The sequence below is a fragment of the Hakea prostrata genome, chromosome 3 (assembly GCF_041222555.1).
Source record: "Hakea prostrata isolate BN-2017 chromosome 3, UWA_Hpros_2, whole genome shotgun sequence".
In the NCBI taxonomy this organism is placed as follows: Eukaryota; Viridiplantae; Streptophyta; class Magnoliopsida; order Proteales; family Proteaceae; genus Hakea; species Hakea prostrata.
The window spans coordinates 28,395,295-28,415,245 of record NC_142602.1 but is presented as its reverse complement, the minus strand read 5'-3'; the positions used below and the strand labels follow the sequence as shown (position 1 = coordinate 28,415,245).

At 36.6% G+C, this 19,951-nt stretch overlaps 3 protein-coding genes across 5 annotated transcripts in view; all 3 read left to right on the top strand.

The window, feature by feature from the left end:
- ATATH8 (Protein kinase superfamily protein) overlaps positions 1-7,370 on the top strand; it is a 42,724-nt gene extending 35,354 nt beyond the window's left edge. The window contains exons 14-16 of one of the 2 annotated variants that reach the window (XM_089150192.1): positions 4,339-4,421; positions 6,405-6,558; positions 6,682-7,370. In XM_089150192.1, coding sequence (XP_089006318.1) covers positions 4,339-4,421; positions 6,405-6,558; positions 6,682-7,122 — 678 coding nt within the window. In that variant the 3' untranslated portion in view covers positions 7,123-7,370. The remainder of the gene's footprint in view (positions 1-4,338; positions 4,422-6,404; positions 6,559-6,681) is intronic. The other variant, XM_089150194.1, reaches the window with a different exon arrangement.
- A 1,058-nt stretch (positions 7,371-8,428) lies between these two features.
- LOC149021987 (putative pyridoxal 5'-phosphate synthase subunit PDX2) lies at positions 8,429-13,693 on the top strand. Of its 2 annotated transcripts, XR_016172387.1 has the most exons (8): positions 8,429-8,646; positions 8,783-8,910; positions 9,151-9,238; positions 9,360-9,433; positions 9,558-9,749; positions 10,609-10,706; positions 10,795-11,346; positions 11,439-13,693. XR_016172387.1 is itself a non-coding variant. In XM_089150191.1 (7 exons), the coding sequence occupies exons 1-7, from the start codon at positions 8,595-8,597 to the stop codon at positions 10,916-10,918; spliced, it is 756 nt and encodes a 251-aa protein (XP_089006317.1). In that variant the 5' UTR covers positions 8,429-8,594; the 3' UTR covers positions 10,919-13,693. The 2 variants fall into 2 exon arrangements, 1 of the variants encoding a protein (XP_089006317.1); XM_089150191.1 differs by having other exon boundaries at positions 10,795-13,693.
- A 2,101-nt stretch (positions 13,694-15,794) lies between these two features.
- On the top strand, positions 15,795-17,363 carry LOC149021986 (uncharacterized). Its single transcript, XM_089147226.1, has 2 exons — positions 15,795-16,252; positions 16,344-17,363. The coding sequence occupies exons 1-2, from the start codon at positions 15,925-15,927 to the stop codon at positions 17,081-17,083; spliced, it is 1,068 nt and encodes a 355-aa protein (XP_089003352.1). The 5' UTR covers positions 15,795-15,924; the 3' UTR covers positions 17,084-17,363.
- Positions 17,364-19,951: the final 2,588 nt, after the last annotated feature.

The window sequence follows — 19,951 nt, the reverse complement described above, 5'->3', positions numbered from 1 at the left end:
ATACAGGCAGATTGCTTATCAGAAATTGTTTCAGCCCAATCAGCATAAATACACAACATTAACATCCAAGCCTTATCCCAATCAGCATCAGTACACAACATTAACATCCAAGCCTTAACCCAATCAGCATCAATGATCTCACTTGAGGAGGATGTATCTTAGGAATTAAGATGTGGATCCAGAGAGGACTCTTGGTGGGTCTCTCTTTGCTTGTTGACTTGTCATTCTTTCTCTTGTAAACAAAGTGGGTAGTCCTTCTCATTACCAGAATTACTACTTGAACCATTAATATCAACATAACCCCCCCTTTGTGTTTCCCAATGTCAAAAATGGAAAAGTAAGCAAAGGTGGGAGGAAGGAGATATGAACAGCCTCTTCACTCTCACTATTCTCCCACCTTCCCTAAAGAGGATGCTAAAGAGAAGAATAAAAAGGGAACAGCCTCAAAGAAGGTTATGTCTTCGGAAAGAAGGCATCAACGCGAACTGGGATGATAGCACTTATAAACCTTTGAATAGGAGAATACCCAAGAAATATACATTTAGGGGCTTTAGGATTAAGCTCAGTCTTAGCAGATTTAATAACATGGACATAGCAAACACACCCAGACACCTTGGGAGGATTGGAGAGTGCAAAAGTTTGGGAGACAATGTTTCCGAAGGGGATTTGGAGCCAAGAAGTTAGTAGCATTTCCATTGCTTAAAAAGGCTGTAGTAGAAGGGCGTCAGACCAAAAAGTCTTAGGTACACATGGATACCCAAGAGGAGATTTCCAGATCCAGCAAATGGCAAATTTTCTCTCTGCTAGCCCATTTTGTTGAGGGATCAACACAAGCAACTAGATGAATAATACTATGGTCTACAGAAAATTGTCGTAGTCCACCAGCCATATACTCCATCCCTTCATCAAAATTAACAATTTGAATTTGAGTGCTAAATTGAGTCAATTAGTAGAAATTTTGGGAGGCAGTGTAGACATCACTCTTTTGTTTCTTCAAAAAGTTCCAAGTGGAGTAGTCATCAACAAATGACACAAAATATTGATAACCAGACAAAGGAGTAGTGGGAGTGGGTCCCCAACATCTGGGTGCACAATATGAAAAAGAGCACCAGATTTACTACCATGATAGCATCGTTGTCAAGGTGCTAGCCGAACCAAGGCATTGGAGAAGGTTAAAATAAAATGCCAAACCAATAAGGCCAGTAAGGCATCCAAGGTGCCCAGGTCAACTAAGCACTTGGATGCCAAGGTGCCCGGCTAGGCTACCCTTGATAATTGTGCATCATAAGGCTAAAGAGAACACCAATGTTTGGCAAATAAGCCGGGTTCATGCTGAAAATATGGAAGGAATGGAGGTTTTGTTTTCATAACACCAAAAGAAGGGTGATGTAAAATTGATGGCACATCAGGGAGTCAACATAACTATTATCACTAAGCTCATACACATAATACTAAACTATAGGTGGGGTTGAATGTTCTTTGGTCAAAAAGTTAAGAGTCCCTTTATATCATATCCATTGCCAGTAATCCTCTTGGTCTCCAAATTCTGAAATACAAAATGAGGACAAAAAGATGACACAACAATTCAAGGATTTTCTTTGGTGGCTCATAGATTAGAAGTTACTCTGAAACTCAGGAACTTGAAGAACAAAATCAAGAGAGAGAGATCCATCCCAAGAGAGAGAGATCCATACCCCAAAAAAAATCATTTTTAGTTGGATTCTTCACTCATTTTGCATCTCTCCTATATGGTATGTTTCTTAGAATCACCCGTCCACTTTGATTACCAATATCAATACTTTAGCCTTGGCACCAAGTGTCTAGATGATCCACTCAGTCAGCATTCACATGAGCATAAACACATAGCTGAAGCAATGAAGAAGAAGAGAAGAAACAACCCTGTGTCAGCCTACTTTATAAATAGTGAATAATACAATAAACAACAGCGCAATGTAACTGGCAAGGAGTAGATACAGACTAGCTTTCACTATGGACAAACACGAACCATAACAAGACGAATCACACTGAGTACATTAAGACTTCCCACGATCAATTATCTAGTAAGAATGTCCAGCTTGTTTAGAGTACTTTACAATTTAAATTGACTTCCCTAGGAGTATCTATCTTCTTGTCATTAATCAAGTAAGCCAATTAATGAGGTCCTGAGTATATTTGTGTTGGTTAATAAGGTAAGCACAATTGGAATGGTGAACCTCTAGACCAAGAAAAAAGTATGATTAGATTGGGGCAAGGTTGTCAAGGCTGCAAGGAGACCAAAGCGGTTGGGGATCTGCCTAGGTGACAAAGCGGCGCCTAGGTAGCAATAAGGCAACCAAAACAATTGGGTCAAATTTTTTCAATGCAACTACTTTTAATAAATTTCTATTATAAGCTAAACAAACATTCAAGAATCACATTCAAAACAAGCATTCAAGAATCATAATTATGAAGTATCCAAAAAGAACACAAGCATAAGTTCATCTCATCAAACATCATAATATATGACTATAAACTATATCAAATTGTAAGTATGAAAATGAAAGTAGTAATTTTACATGTTTACTTACCTCTATGATAGTGTGATGCCAAATAAGTGCCTTATCCATTTAATGATTCATTGATTTCCGATTCCGAAATGACTAACAATTAAGTTCGTATACGGCTTTGTAAAATAAAATTTGATTTTTAAAAAAAATGTGAAAAAATATTATTATGTACAAAATGTCAAAAAGACAACTGTTTTGGCGTTTAGGCGGCAATAAGGTACACAAGGCGGCAAAGTGGTAGCAATTAGGTGAAAAAGTGGCAAAAAAGCTGCATGTTATCGAAGTGGTTCAAAACAAGGCAGTTGAAAAACTGCCTTGCCGCCTAGGCGGACACTATGACAACCATGGATTGGAGCGCCACTCCGCTTAGAAAATATGTGATATGACCCAATCCTTCAATTTGAAGGAGGTGCTCAGAAAAACCATCAGTGGTATCACCTTTTGTATCATTTTCAGTGATGAGATTATCATCCATGTGTCATAAGCAGAATGTCATTTACTAGAGAAGATTGTGTAAATTATGGAGTCATGAGAACTCTTTGGGAATCACCTCTTGAAAATGTAAGTTAATGAAGAATTATGATAACTTTTGAAGAATCACCTGATGAAAACATTCAAACCAAGATCTAGGAGCCTGTTCAAGCCATGAAAAAAATTTCTTTCTAGACACCACAGAGCGATCATGTGAAAACTAGGAGGAGGCTGCATCCAAATAGTCTCTTTCAGCCAAAAATTGTTCACTGATGTATGACTAAAAGAGCTGAGAGTACATGACCATTTTTCATCTTAGTAACATGGACAAAAGGTCTCAGTACAAACAGTACCATATTCCTATTTCCTATAACCTATTATCTTTAATGAGCATGGAGGTGAACTTTATAGAAGTCAATAAAACCATCAGATTTGAATTCACAGGATACATTTGATAACAATCAATGACTTGACTGTTTAGATTAAGCATAAAGTTCCCAGTATGATTATCTAATAATGCCTGAGGTTCAGAATCCATTGCCTCTTGCTGATAAGGGATACAAAATGCCTACTAGTAAGATCTAGGAATAGGAACAGGATTGAGAGATACAAGAAGAGAAGTAACAGGATCTAATGGAGCATATAAAACAAATGACATAGAAAGGTTAAGTGATTCGAGCAAAGTGGTAGAAGTGATGGTAGAAAACCTACTCTAGCTATGGGGTTGACATGCCCTTATGTAACAACTAACAACATAATACAATGCACAGGAGGCAGGATCAAAACTTGCAAGAAGTTCTTAGCTTGTTTGGTACCATGCCAATCAATTAGAACTGAAACTTTTATTCTGAAAACCAAAGACAAATACAGGTTGGAGGGGTGATCTCCTTCACTGCTGGTTCTAACAAAATTAAGCCTTCATTTATATGTAAGCTGTACCATGTACAAGTGCAAAATAGCCTTATAATGGAAGGCAAAAGATATGGGGCAGCAAGTATATATAAGAAAATCAATTGCTCCTGTTCTTTACGAAAACAACCCTGCTGGATGATCAGAGCAGATAATCTATTGTACTCTTTTGGAAAACTAAAACCACTATGGTGGATGTTCATAAAGTTATATTGTAGCTTCAATATCCTGCTGTGCTGATTTCAATTGATGAGTTTCTCAGCTCTGTTCATCACCTTGTATTATCTATTTTACAGATTACCAATTTGGTCTAATGATGTTAATGACTACATTTTCTCCATTGTTGTTATGGATAGAATCTTCAGAAAAAATCTTTGTTGTCTGTCTGTTTAATCTCTTTAAAACTACTCAGGTCGTTTTCAACAGAAGGAAGGAATTCCAGTGGCAGAAGCTTGCTCTTTTCTTGAGGGTAGGCACAACTAGGTATGCAAATAGGTAATGTCATTGCATAGTGTAATTTTTGTTTGATCTCGTTCATGTCCCACTTGTGCATTGTATGATGACATTAGCAAAATCTTTTCATGCTTGATACATGATTGTTGTAGATGGGTTGAATTTGAAGTAGATGTAGGTGCATCTGTATTCATAACGTCTAAATCTTTGAATATCAGTCATGCAGTAAAACATAAAAGCCTAAAAAGTACAAATACATGTTTATCACCTAAACCTACAGTAGCATTTTCCCCCTTGAAACTAGGCACATACATTATCCACATGTCATGCAGCCTCAAATAATGCTGTGAGGGTTATAACTCCTGTTGCTTTGTAGCATGTACTTTTTGGCATAGTTCATAGCATTGGGCAACCTTGCCAGTTTGGATTAGGTATCGTTTTTAGTCTTCCAAATCTAGGCAGGAGTATTGAGGAGATAACCATTAATGATTTTAGGATCCATAGAGTTGATATGGTATGACATCATGAGAAAATTGGATTTTCTTTCATTTATCCTGGGTGGAACAATAGTAGTAGTAGGTAAACAGATGTTCTGGCTATGTTAGAAAGACCACGATAACCAATAGCCAGAAAACAAGTCCGTAATCACATCAGATGCTTCCATAATTTAGTTCCACTGGCAGGGAATGGAACAGAAGTGATGCTGATTTGCTCCTTCGTGGCTAGTTGATGCAATGGAGATCTCTTTATTAGTCATGGTTGCTGATAGAAAAATATAATCAACAGAAAGTATCCTTGAATAAAGCAATCAGCAAATGCCCTTGATGGGAGATAACTCACCACCAAGGGGGAAGAGAGAAAGGCAATAGTGCATTGAGGAATCACTAGAAAAGAATGGTAATGGCTGGTGGCGGTTGGTGAAGGAGATGGCACCCTAGGGTTTTTACATCACTTCAGCACAGTGAAATGGTGGTGAGTAATCGAATGAACAGTATGGTGAACAGTATCAGTGGCAGTGAACAATGGCAAGTGGATTGGGGCATCAGGTCATCTCAGAGGGGAACTCCCTCTTAAACCATGTGGATATTTGGAATAATGGCTTGTGTCTATTAATTCACAGCAGCAAAGCCTATCTTTATTTAGTATTCTATGAGGAGCATTTTAGATACAAGGACAGAGACACTCTTAATAACAAAAACAGCCTTAATGGACATAATTTTTCCCCCCATTTTAAATCTTGGTGCAAAATTTTATTTTTCTCCCTGGAATTGCCAATTTTGACAATTGCTTGCTTTCTGAAGAGCTCATTGTTTTAATGTCAAAATTAGGTGGCCTGGCAGTTAAACAATAGATCTTCTAGGTCCATGATTCACATTGAAAATCATCTCAGTTGCAACTGCGAAGAGTATTGCATAAATAGGTTGGATCTACATGGATCCAAGTCTATCCAAATGTATGCTAGGTGAACCAGATGTGATTAAGTCTTGTGTGTGTAAGCACATTAGACCGGATTCACTATCAGATTTACTTTTGATCAATCTGGTTTGAATGTGGGTAGGTGTGGGCTTGTGTTCCATCCTCCTGGGATCTGGTGTCCAAGCAAGCCCCCAAATTCCCTAACCGGTCCAAGCAAATCTGTAAATAGCCTGAATCTAGGACCTAAACCTGGCTAGGCCTGATGGGATCACAAGTCTAACAGTTGACCTGCTTTACCTTCTGCTCCAGATGGGTAGATTGAGCCTGCCAGCCTCTTGACTTGCATAGCCCTATATTGGGGATGACAACCTTAAGGAACTTAAGGATCATCCTATTGTTGCTCTAATTAGAAAAATGATTGCTGGCAAGTGGGCTGCAGTTAGTGGAGGGTGATCTGATTTGCATTTTACTCAACAAAACAACTGAACACCCAAATATTTTGTTTCATTTGCTCCTGATTGATTAGTGAGGGTAGTTTACTAGTCAGTTCTGTTAGGTTGCATGCAACTATTGTTTGAAATTTAATCTTTCTCTGATATATGAATACAGGAAAGCCTTGCGTCAGTTTGTAGTGCCTAGTAATGATACATCTATCAACTATACTCCCAATGGGGACAGTGGCATAGTTGATGTTGCAAACTTAGTTTTAAGGCTTTTAGTGTCCAAGGATGGTGCCGTTCTGAGAAGACTCTTGATGACAGCGGTAAGACTTCATATCAAATCTCTCCCTACTTATTCATTTGTTGGTTTTTATGGCAAAAGAGAAGGTTCAAGAATACTTTGCAGTTCTTACATTAATAGACCAATATTATCGGATACTGGACAGGATGGAGCTTCTTTAGTCAGAGCAATGGTTTCAAAGGAGGCAATTTTATTCCGCCAACAATTAACCAGGTCTCTTGCTGATGTGATCAACCAGTGGCTGAGTAAGGTTCTTGGATGGAATAATATAGGAGGCAAATACTATTCAGGCACTAGATATGCTAATGGACCTTATGGCAAAGATGTGGGTCCAACAACAGTAGTACCCAGTGCAACCTATGAGCATCAGTCTATTCTGAGTGATCGGCGGATGAAAGTGATCCTTTACAAGATACTAGTTTCTGTAAGAAAGCATCCTGTATTGATGGTCAGATTATGCTGGTCTTCCTTAGTAATGTTTGTATCAGCATCAGCCTTGGCTTGTCATATGATTTTCATTTGCTGGTCAGAAACATACTTGGGATCTCTGTCATTTTCCCCAAGGCAGTATGCCATCAGCAGTTGATGCCTTTGTTTTTTTGAAGGCTCAGAAGCCTGCTTTGAAATGGCTTCGTGTATTGTAAGGTTTCATGGGGAAGGTTCAACTGCTGTCCTCTCTGTATATAATATTTTTCACTTGCAAGTTGGTATACAAGTAGGTGGATTATATCTAATAATAGAAGAACGAATCCAATGCCGAAGGCTTCTGCACAAGCATAACCAGGAGGCAATGTCTCTTTTTATTTGCAAAGTACCTGATTCAATAGATCAAGATGATGCAACATGGAATAACAATCCAAAAATCTATTTAACTTCTTATTTTGCTCATCTGATCTGTTCAAGTTTTTGAGATTCAACAACTCAGAGTAGTTGGCTACAGAGATGGATTCCTTCCTGTTAAGAGTTTGGGAATCATTAAGGTACATGTCATAAATCCGATGAGATTTTTTATTTGGCTGCTTTAAACATCAAAGAATCTTTCGTGGTGGAATATCCGATATTCCATTTGGAATAAAATGTAACGCACCAAACACTTTACCAAAGAACCCACTAATTCTATTACAAAAGCTAAAAGATGAGCTTATAAAATTGATCACCTTTTTCGGTAGATTGATTACTCAAAATCCGTTTATATAAACGGTTCAACTAACTTGACATGAAGGAAATTATTTACATATATCCCTTGGACTTGCAATTAACTACAGTTAGTATCCTTGAAAGGAAGAAAATCAATTACAAACAAATCCTATTGTTTAAGTATTGGATTCAAGTGATTGGGTAAAGAGTAGTAGGATGGTTAGGAACCTGACCTTTCAATGGAGAGGTCATGGGTTTAACTCCTAACGGTGGCATATGTAATATCCCTATCCCTATACAGAAAAAGCGCCTTTGTACCTAAAAAGAAGAAAGTGATTTGGCAAGATTCTTCATCGAAACAAACTGTTTTAAGATATTAGTGGTCCTTCTACATTGGTAGGCTTTTTAATACTCATCACACTATGGACAAAACTTTTAACTTTTATTTGTCATTTTTTACAAAAGAAATTTCAGCATCAATTTGGAGTTAACCCTTGGAGTTATCCCTTAGTAAGAATGTTAGTATTTGGGCAGATCTCTTATTAGTAACAAAGTTATTATTCTTAAATTTTTACTTATTTATTTTTAATATTACCCTTATTTCTTAAGCTCAAAAAACTGGGAGACGAAGGGAAAAAAAAAAAAAAAATTTGTTTGATCAAGAAATTGAATAACTCAGGTGTAGGCTTGTAGCCATGATTTTATTTTTACGAAGAAATGAGGAGGTGGCGCTGAAAATCTCTCTCGCCTTTATTTTTTTTAAATGGAGGCTGCGTGACGAACTTTTCTCCTTTTTTCTGGCTGAAGAGGATTTTTTTTCTCGTTATATAGAAGAGCCTTACGAAACTGACGGCTCTGCCTTCTCTTCCACTTCCACTGCGTTAGTTTTTTGTCGGCGAGACCCAGAAGGACCTCTGCGACATGGCCGTCGGGGTTCTTTCTTTACAGGGATCTTTCAACGAACATATTGCAGGTCTCTCTCGTTGTTACCTTTGCTTTCATGTCTCTGTGCATAATATACTTGCAGATATTAAAAAAGAGTAATGGTTGATCAATTTTCCCCCCTTCTGATTCGGTTTTATTTTTTTTAATTTTTTTTTGTTACGCAGTGCTCCGAAAACTTGGAGTGAATGGTGTGGGGATAAGGAAGCCTGAACAGCTTCAGGATATAACTGCCCTTATCATCCCTGGAGGGGAGAGTACCTCTATGGCCAAACTTGCTGAATACCATAACCTGGTCCTCTCTCTCTCTCTCTCTCTCTCTCTCTCTCTCTCTCTCTCTCTCTTGTGTGTTGTATATCACCTGCATAATGCGCATGCAACAATAAAAAAGGAAAAAATGATTCAAGAGAAAGCTTAGGAAGAGGATAACCTTAAATTTTTTTGTTTGTTTCTTGTTTTCCTGTCCAAAACTAGATTAGTGGTTTTGTTGAATGGATTCTTGCTTTGCTAAACGAACAATCCTTTGTTTTAATAGTTTCCTGCTCTAAGAGAGTTTGTTGAAATGGGAAAGCCTGTGTGGGGAACCTGTGCAGGGCTTATCTTCTTGGCAAACAAAGTAATAGGTGGGTGTTGTTTATCTGTTTGTCTTTCTGTCCTAATTATATTGAAGTCAATTTAAAATAAAGAAAACCCAGAAAACCCTCCAAACCAGTATCTAACAAGACTTGGGATGTTCTTTAACAGGACAGAAGGCTGGAGGACAGGGCCTTGTTGGGGGACTAGATTGTACTGTCAATCGGAATTTCTTTGGCAGTCAGGTAACACCTATAAAGTTCTAGTAGAGATTGCTTCTTGTACAACAGAGATAGGATGAAATTAAGAAATTTTAGTTGTGGTTTATTTGACATCTTATCTTGGGAACAAATTTTCTTACGTTTGCAGCTTCAGAGCTTTGAGACAGACCTTTCAGTACCAGAGATTGCAACAGAGGAAGGTGGCCCTTCTATTTTTCGTGCAGTTTTTATCCGGGCTCCTGCAGTACTGGAAGTAGGGCCTGAAGTTCAAGTCCTGGCTGAGTATTGTGTTTCATCCAAAGGTTCAACAGTGCCAGAATCTAACTCTGAAAATCATATGGTTAGCCATTCTCTATTCCATTTGCTTTTCTAGCCAATTCAGAGTGTATCACATGTTTCGTTCAATGCATTAAATATGATATGCTCTTGTGTACGAAGTATTCTTTTGAAATATAAATTTATTAATAATTTATTGCAAGAAAATGGAAGAATCTATATAAGCAACAGGATTATGTGGTTTGTGTCCTCTGTTTACATGATTGATCGGTGTATTTTAGAAACTGAAATAAGTTGTTTTGACTAGTTAGGTCAAATTAATTTCAAGAAAGAAACTTCTTTTGAAGGAATAGTTGAACTATCAGGTTTTCCATTTCCTATCTACTATCTATTGCATTTAGGCCTCCATCAGTGGAGAATTTTGTTTTTTGATGGGTTGATGGGTTATAGTATTAAAATCCAATGGGCAAGCCATGCAGCTTTATTTCCAGAAATGTATCGACTTATGTACATCATAAGGAAAGATTTTTCTGAGGTTATAGATAAGAACAAATGATTCATCTTAATGGTTTTATGTATAAGTAGAACCAAGTAAATAGAAACTTAGTGACCCTAACCTAGAAGGACAGGATGGCTGTACTTATCTTGTTTGTGACCCTATGAGTGCTTGCAATTTTCTATTATGATGAATTGATTGTTGACACATTCTTGTGTCTGTTACTCTAAATTTTTTGAATGTTTTTCAATTGAAATAAGTATTATATTGTGTGTGTGATCTAATTTCATTACTGTCAGACACTATTATTCCTAATTCCAATAGTTTTGCTAGTAACATGGCCTCTTCAAGTATTTTAGAGGGCATTCTGGCTTGGATAGCATTCAAAAATTTTAAGCTACAGTTTTTTCTTTTTCTTACCTATCAGGAAAAGTCTGTCTCAGAAGATAAAGTGATCGTAGCCATCAAGCAAGGGAACTTACTTGGGACATCTTTCCATCCTGAATTGACTGAAGACACACGATGGTATTATTTTGCATTAAGTATTGTTTTCTTAGGCCTAATATTGTTATATCTTACATATCCTACCTAACATATGATATCTTTTATCTAGGCATAGTTATTTCTTGAAGATGGCAGGTGTGGTTGCTAACCAAGGTAGCAGCTCTATCATCATTGAGGAGCTTTTGACTGAAAAACTACAACGTAACAGCGATCTCCCAATAGTTCAGTGGTAGTAGCAGCAGCTGAAGGATTGATATTTTCCATGTTTTAGGTTTTTGTTGTTGTTACCTCTGAAGGTATTTTATTTGCTTCTAGACATTTTTCATGTGAAGGGAGAAAGAAAAATATTACCTTGCTAATTTTATGAATGAATAAATATCAATTCTCTGTAGTACCTGTAAGTACCAATAAAATGATTTTATTTCATTGGATAGCAGATTTTTTTTTTCTTCTTGTGTCATTGTAATTACTTGGGTTCTTTATTTTGATTAAACTAGCCAATAAAATCATGATTATTATTATTTTGTTCTTTGTGATCCGTGCTCTGCTTGATAAAATCCTTATTACTTATTGGACCAATCTTCATAGTCAACTTATACAGGAGAATACTGAGTCTATTCAAACTTCAAATGAAATGGCTTGTTGCGCAAAGAATTGCCAGGTGAGTTTGGCTTTCCATATTCCATATTTATTAAACTTGTTCTCTTTGACCCTGAGGAAATGCTAAGGAAGTTCTTTATTACTTTGTTGCAGAAGTCACTTCAGTAGAACCAGGAGATACCCATTTCAAGCAGCTACTGGGTGCCACTGTGAGAGTGTCAGGTGAATGCTCAGAGTCATATTAGGATATGAACCTGTGAATTTGTCATTATGAATTGGGTTTTTCAACCATCCAGCCATGGGCTGTGTGTTTTAAAGGCTAGCTAGCTTCTCAACTCCCAACTTTGTAAGCTTATTATAATTACTTCTCTTCTGTTTAGAACTCCAATCTTAAATTTACTGGCATGCATTGTAATAAGATCTCCAATGCTCTGCCTTCCGCTCCCTTGGTATTCACCTCTCTCTGGGATGGGAACATTTCCATTTTTCTTTCTCTTCCTTCCATGAGTCAGTTCAATATTTCTATCTCAGGCTTCAGTAAAAATATCTACTGACTCTTGTTCTTCAATCTGTAACTCTATATCCTCGCAAGTATATGAATAGCTCACTCTGTTGTCATCCCAATGATCTATTTCGGAGTTAATCAAACTCAAGAGTATCAACACCCTTGAGTGTTATTTTGTATGTTATTTTCCTCATATTTTATCAGGTTGTTTATTAATGTTCTGGTTAATCTTAGTTTGCATTTTAGATAAGTGTTCTACTTTTCTTTTTTGGGTGAGGGAAAAAAATGGTCATTTGCTGATTATCTTATGATGGATCATTGTTTTCCCATCCTACCAAGTGCTATTTAGTGTGGAAACATAATCTCAAGGTTTACACTTCATCTTTCATGACATTGTATTGCCACAAAGTAAAATTTCATACTTGAGGGGAAAAGCCCTTTTCTCCATTTGATCCAGCTCAAGATGTTTTTTTTGGTTTTGCTAGAGATTGATCTTGAGTTTTGAGGTCTTTTTCAGGCTCTACTATTTGTGACTGGATCAGTAAACCGGGCTTTAGAGCTACCATCCAGTGGACTTTTTTGAGGTCTTTTTCAGGCTCTACTATTTGTGACTGGATCAGTAAACTGGTCTTTAGAGCTACCATCCAGTGGACTTTCAACTCTCATTCTTCATACCTGATTTAAAAACCCATCTCCTTGGATGTCTCCTCCAGCTCCAGCTATCTTTCCCCCCCTCTATTGTGGACACCCTAGGAATAAGCATATTGTTGTTACTTGGGATTTAAATTCCTCCCTCTATTTGTTGTTCTCGTTACAATTTTTTTCAGGTTGTTTAATAATGTTCTGGTTAATCTTAGTGCTCAACTTTTCATTTTTGGGTAATAAGAAAATGGTCATTTGCAATGATTATTTTATGATGGATCATTGTTTTCCCGTCTTACTAAATGCTATTTACTATGGATTTATAATCTTAGGGTTTAACTTTTATCTTTCATGGTATATTATTTTGCCAATATGTAAAGTTCACATACTTGAGGGGAAATCTTTTCCTTCATTTGCCCTTGTTTAAGATGATCTTTTGGTTTTGCTAGAGATTGGTCTTGAGTTTTGAGTTTTTTTTTTCTTCGAGTTCTGTTATTTTTGGCCAGATTGATAATCCATCACCTCTAGTGGTGACGTAATCCTAGGAGGTGAACTTTCAACTCTAAGTCTTTGGACAGGATTTGAAAACTCATCATACTTTCCATTTATTAAAGAGTTATAATAGAGTCCTAAATATTTCGCCCAAGAGGAGAAACACCATGACATCATAAGTACATCAGGGACACCATTTTTATGTTTAAATTACATTTTTTCATGTTTCCTGTTAAGTGATGATATCACTAAGTTATATATTTCTAGTTAGCGAAATTGGCCTTCCTACAAAGTGAACTTACCATAAATCCCTTATGTCTAAGTCACCATATAAACATTTTTTTTCCTCTTAAACATTAGAAGGGTTATGAATGACATTGGAGTGAAGAGAAGAAGATCATAACTTCTGTAATAACAAATCTACGATTGCTCTTTCAAAAAAATCTGATTTATTGTGGTCACATAACGCATACATCATTCCCCCTAAAGTGCCCAAAACAATTCGTTCTTATTGCTTATCTTTTGTTCCTAGAGGATTTGAGATCAATAATGTAGTCTTTGCTGAGGTGATGGCGCTTTTTAGGAGAGCGGATACATCTCCAATCTTAAAGAGGAGGGAAGGTCTCTTGGAATTCTAAGTAATTCTATGCTCACTTATACACATCAAAATGGAATGAAGGAAGACCCCAAAGAGGGGATGGATCTAGCTCTGAACAAGGGAAGCAATGGGCCTAATAAGATAGGGGTGGAAGGATAGGCCCAGAAATGGGCCCATCAAAAGGGTTGGGGAGAGGAAACAATGGACCCAATAGAGGTCCCAATTTATTTTGTTTGTTTGTTTGTTTGGAGTAGAGATTGAAGAAAACGGGAACTGGAAGCGGAGCTGAATTTAGCAGATCAAAAGAGCAAGTAGTTGACAGATTTACAAAGACATCTCCAAGGATTAAATTCCTATAATTCCATGAATCTTTGGGTATTATGAACGGGACATTAAGGTGGAGTTGGAATTTAGAGTTTGTGTGCAATACAATTCTTGTACTTCTTTGTATTTTGTCATAACTTGACTCAATTTTACCTATACAAAAAATAAATAAATAAATAGAGATGGGACTATCAAGTAAATATTACAAATTAATGAAAATGGTTTACCTTGTGAGTAGGGGTGTAAATGGATCGGATTCGAATCGGATAGTGGCAATACCATATCCGCATCCTATTATACTAGGGACGGATTCGGATAAATATCTTATTGGTTTTCGGACGGATTCTATCGGATTCGGATGATAATTGAATAGTTATTTTCTTAAGTAGATTCTTCTAAATGGGCATGAATATAGATTGAATACAAGTTTTCGACTACCTGTTTACATTTCTACCATTTTATTTGTGAGGGTTAGGTTTGAAATTTAAGAATTTAACAACTTTCATGGTTATTTTAGGAGAAATCTAGAAAAATAGTAACATATCATAGGTAAAAAATTTATAAAAAAAAATATATATAATCTAAATAAGTAACTTAATCGAATAATTTTATCAAATGGATAATAATCGATAAGAAAGAAGTATACTATATCCACGTCCTATTAATAATCGGACGGATTTTTATTTATTTTTGGTAAATTAATCGGATGAATTTGGATACCCCTAAACGGATGTAGATGCGAATTCGAAAGCAGATTTCGATTATCCATTTACACCCCTACCTGTGAGTACCACACCTATTTCTATGTTGAACGCTTTCAGGGGAGCACTTTTGCTTTGGTATTGCAACCGTTCAGCGTGACTTTAGGTCGATTAAGTTTGACGATCTGACAGCCCATAATGTCTCATTGAATGGTTCATTGCATTCCAAGCAAAATGATTCAGTAGAATTTTTCCCACGGAGTTTAGTGAAAGCTTTCTTGGAGAATGTCTAGGTTCACAATCTCATGACAGAACTAGACCAACTTGAGATTCTATATGTTGACTTTCATATCGATTTCAGGGAATCCATTAAGGCTGCTTTGAGGAAGCAAAAACTTAGCTGCTAATGTGAAAGCATCACTCTGCAAAGTCTTCAAAAATCCATGATTGTAGGGCTGCTCAACCTCCTCGTTACCAAGCAGATGAGCTGTGGTTACTTCATATTCAGGTAAACTGCAATGCAATGTTACCTAAAATCCAGTTAAAACCCATTAGGCAATTGCAGGTTACCCTCAATGCAATGTAACCTAAGATCCGATCGAAATCCAGTAGAGACAGAGAGAGAGAGAGAGAGAGAGAATCTGTGAAAGTGGCCAGACCATAAGTAGAAGCTCACCCTTTTAACTCGTCTACCAGAATTCATGGAGAAGTCAACTTCTGATCTAGCCAGATCGTCTTCTTCACAGCAAGTTGTCAGAGACTCTTGAAGGAGTCATGGATTGTTAACAAACAAAGGAACCAACTTAACCCAGATCATCTTATACTCGTTCCCATGTATTTTAATTTAAAATACAGTCTTGAACCACCCACCGTCACTTTCTTTTCAAGGTAATTAGATTGACCTTCTCTTGTTACAGGAATCATAGAGAGCTTATAAACAATTCTTAGTCAGATCGTCTTATTGTTGGAATTTGAAGAAATTATTACTAGTTAATTATAAACTCAATGGAAGTATTTACATTTACACTCTATGTAAATTCTATTCTGAGTAGAAAAAGAAATACAAAATCAAGTAAATAAATTAATCTTAAGACTTATTAAGCAACAAATCTAACACCAAATAAGAAATTAATATAAAAATAATAAAAAATAAAAAATATAATTATTTGAAATTCAGCTTTTTAAGCATACAAAAATTAGCAAACTAAGTCAACCCAAATAGGAAGGAAGTTCAAAAGAGTAGCCAATAAGCAAACCATGCAAATCGATGAGGTCATTGATTGTACGAGAAGAAAATGAAGGTGATTAGTCCTATAAAGATCCTTTCAGCTCTCCAATCTTCACCACTCCAATTTATTGATATTATCCCAGACAAAGATGGCCAGGAGAGAGTTATTTCTGGCAGTTAGTTTCTTTATTTTTCTGATCTCAATGGAATTCACCTTTGCCGATAGCAATGGCAAAGGTAGCAGCGATGGCAATGGCAACAGCAACAAAGACGGGGACAAGAAAGACAAAGCCACAGATTACAAAAAATTGTCCAAGGGAAAGAATGGACAGGAAAGAGCTCTTTGCCAGGGATCTGGAAAGTGCTATCAAAAGACCCTGCAATGCCCCTCTGAGTGCCCTACCAGGAAGCCCAAGAAGAACAAGAAGGCGAAGGGATGCTACATCGACTGTAACAAGTGTGAGACCACTTGCAAGTGTAAGATCTATCAATTCCCTCCTTTCTTACTTCTACTACTACTGCTACTGATCTTTTTCAGATACTTAAAAAAGGATGTACTTGTTGACAGATAGGAAAGCCAAATGCAATGGGTATGGATCCATTTGTTATGACCCCAGGTTTGTTGGAGGAGACGGCGTGATGTTCTATTTCCATGGTGCCACCGGTGGCAATTTCGCTCTTGTTTCAGATAATGATCTTCAGATCAATGCCCACTTCATCGGTTCCCGACCCACTGGGAGGACCAGAGACTTCACCTGGGTCCAAGCCCTCGCCGTCGTGTTTGATTCCCACACACTTGTACTCGCTGCTAAGCGGGTTTCTCATTGGGAGGACAGCGTCGATGCCCTTATCGTTCACTGGGATGGAGAAACAGTCCAGTTACCAGCTGATGAAGTAGCTGAATGGCGAAGTAGTGATGCTGACAGGGAAGTCATCATCGAAAGGACTGATGAAACCAACAGTGTCAGGGTCACAGTTGCTGGGTTGGTGGAGATGGATGTGAAGGTCACACCCATTGGAGCAGAGGAGAACCGAGTTCATAACTATCAGTTACCACCAAACGATGCCTTCGCCCACTTAGAAACCCAGTTCAGGTTCAAGAGCTTGTCTGGGGAAGTGGAAGGAGTGTTGGGTCAGACTTACAGGCCAGATTATGTTTCCCCTGTAAAGGTTGGGGTTCCCATGCCAATGATGGGAGGAGAAGACAAGTACCGCACTCTCTCCCTCCTTTCACCAGTTTGCAAGCTTTGCAGGTTCAAGAGACTTCCTTCAGCAAACACTGTCATTAAGCAGGTGGCTCAGTATTGATTGAAAGGGGAATTGTTCTCCATATTCTCTGCATTACATTAATGAATTTTTTTCTTCAAACATTTAGTTATTTGTATAAATAAGGGTTGTCAAAGTTTACCCTCAATGTTATATGATCTTGTGTGTCTCCCAAACTTCTGTTGTTTTTGATGATCATTAAGAGTTTCAAGAAGATATAGGGCTGAAATGTGTAAAACTTCAAACTCTTAAAAGAGAACTTGAGAATATGAAGTTGAAAAATGATGAAATTAAGGCTCTAAATTTTCATTATTTTAAAATATTTGGCATCTATTATCAGTTTTATTTTTATTTAAAATAATAAAAAAATCTCTAAAATATATAATAGACTATTTGTCTATTATAGATTATGATGAGAATATGATGCTTGGCTTTGTTCTCAATTTCGTCATCTACATCTAGACCTCATCATCCGAGAGAGCAATTTATGTTTGTCTGTTTTGGTATCAGTCCCTTCGACCTTCTCTATAGTCCACCCGATTACTATTTCGTAAGAATACCCTCTTGCTTCCTCTGCCTCTTGTTGCTTGCATGGTGTAGGGAATTATCTCCAGAGCAAAAAACCTAGCTAGGAAATGAAACACTCATTGACGAGTGAGACACTTAGCGAAAACACACTTCAGGGATGAGAAAATCCCTCACTAGAAAATACTCAGAAGAAGCACTCACTATCGGAGGAGAAAGTGTAGGAAAAAAATAGCCGAAAAACCAGAAGAATACTCAAAAGAAGCACTCACTGTCAGAGGAGAAAGTGTAGGAATAGCCGAAAAACCAGAAGAAGCTATCGTCACTGTTTCACACCTATGCCGTGAACAAATTCACTAGAAAACCGGAAGCATTTTTTCTCTTGAATGAAAATGGCTGACAACAAGGTAAGATATCCCATTTTTCCGTTGTTTCAAAAGGGGAAAAAACGCATTCCCTGGCGACACGTTTAGGCTTTCATCGTCATTTCCAACACTTCATCACACTTTCTAAATGTACATATTCAAAGATTTGAGAGGTCTTACATGAAAAATGAGGGAATTTAGTCTTATGAAACTTACCCATAGCACACACATCACAAAAAGTTAGAGGACTGAATTTCTTAAGGCTTATTTGGCCACTTTTGTACAAGTGTCCAAGACCCTAACTACTAATGTGGTCCAATCTCCTATGCCAAAGCTCCACCTCACTTATAACACTACTAGAGACTGATGCAACCCCTAAAACTACACTTCCATTCAAGAAGTATAACTCAAATCTTCAAATCAGCAATTAGAATTACACTACTACCCCTCATAACCCTAAGAGAACCATCCCTAGAGGTGTAATGAAAACCCCTAGCATTAGCTGACTTAAAGACAACATGTTCCTCCTAAGTCCAGGCACATGTCATACCTTTTTAAGATCTCTAACAGTTCCATCATTCATTCTAAGTCTAATAGATCCAATCCCCACAACATCACAAGCATGATCATTTTCCATTAACATTTTACCACCTCTAATAGACTCAAAAGTAATAAATCATTCTCTTCTAGGAGTCATATGAAAAGTACAACTTGAATTTAAAATCCAACTATCAAGATTACTACTAGGGGATACTACAAGTGCATCACTTGTAACATCAGCTATATGTGTAGCCTCCATTATTTCATTTTCATTTTCGTTTTATCTCTTTTGTAATACTTCCTTATATGTCTTTCCTTTTTACAATAATAACAGATTCTCTTATTATTATTAAATTTTTCATTATAATTCTGATTATTACTTGCATTACTATTCTTCCCAACAAATCTCTTCCTTTTCTTATTATTATTGAACTTTCTTTAAGTTTCATCAACACTTTTACTTTTAGAATTAACAAACAAACCCTCACTCACTTGCTTTCCCTTCTTCTCATTTTTCAATTCTATATCCATAATTTTCAATGCTTCCATTACATCATCTAGGGTTATAGAATTCCTACCATACTTAATAACATTTTTAACACCAACATGAGAATCACACAAAGAATTCAATAACAAAACAGCAAGAGTATTATCAATTACTTCCTCATCTAAATTAGTTAAGTCACATGACAATTTATAGAATTCTTCTACATTATCAGTAAGAGACTTAGAAGCATCCATTTTGAAACTAAACAATTGTTCCTTTAACAGAATAATATTAGGAACAGATGCAGTCAAATAAAGCTGTTCAAGTTTAAGCCAAACCTGAGTTGCAATCTTACAATCTCTTACCCTTCTTATAATTGTGTTATTTAAGTGCAAGATGATAGTACTATAACAAAGATCTTGCATATCTTCCCTTTCTTCTTCAGTCATAGATGAAGAGACCTCTTTGTTCCCTTTAGAGACTTTAGAAACCTCCATATCTTCTTTTAAGGCCTTATGACATCGATTATGAACAAGAATGACATGCATTATATTCTTCCAAACCATAAAATCACCCTTACCATCAAATTTCTCCAATTCATATCAAGTAGGAGCTATGATAGAAGGATAAAGAATACTTAGTTAGAAAATGGATAACTTATTAAATCAGCAACACACTAAGAAATTATTTAACTAAACAATTTCAGAATTAAACAAACTTTTGAAATAAACAATATAATAATTTCAGTATTAAGTCAAGAAGTCAAGTAACAGATTTCAAATGAACAACAGACTACAAGAGATTTATAATAACAAACAAGAATAGTTAACAATAAGAAAGAACCAAGTTACAAGTTACAAGTTACAATCAATATGTAATTTTGTAAACAGTAATCAAAACATAACCAATTTCAAAATATAATTACAAATCAAACATCAATTTCATATATCTAGCATGTTTAAGACAAAAACCCCAAATCAATTTCAAGAAACC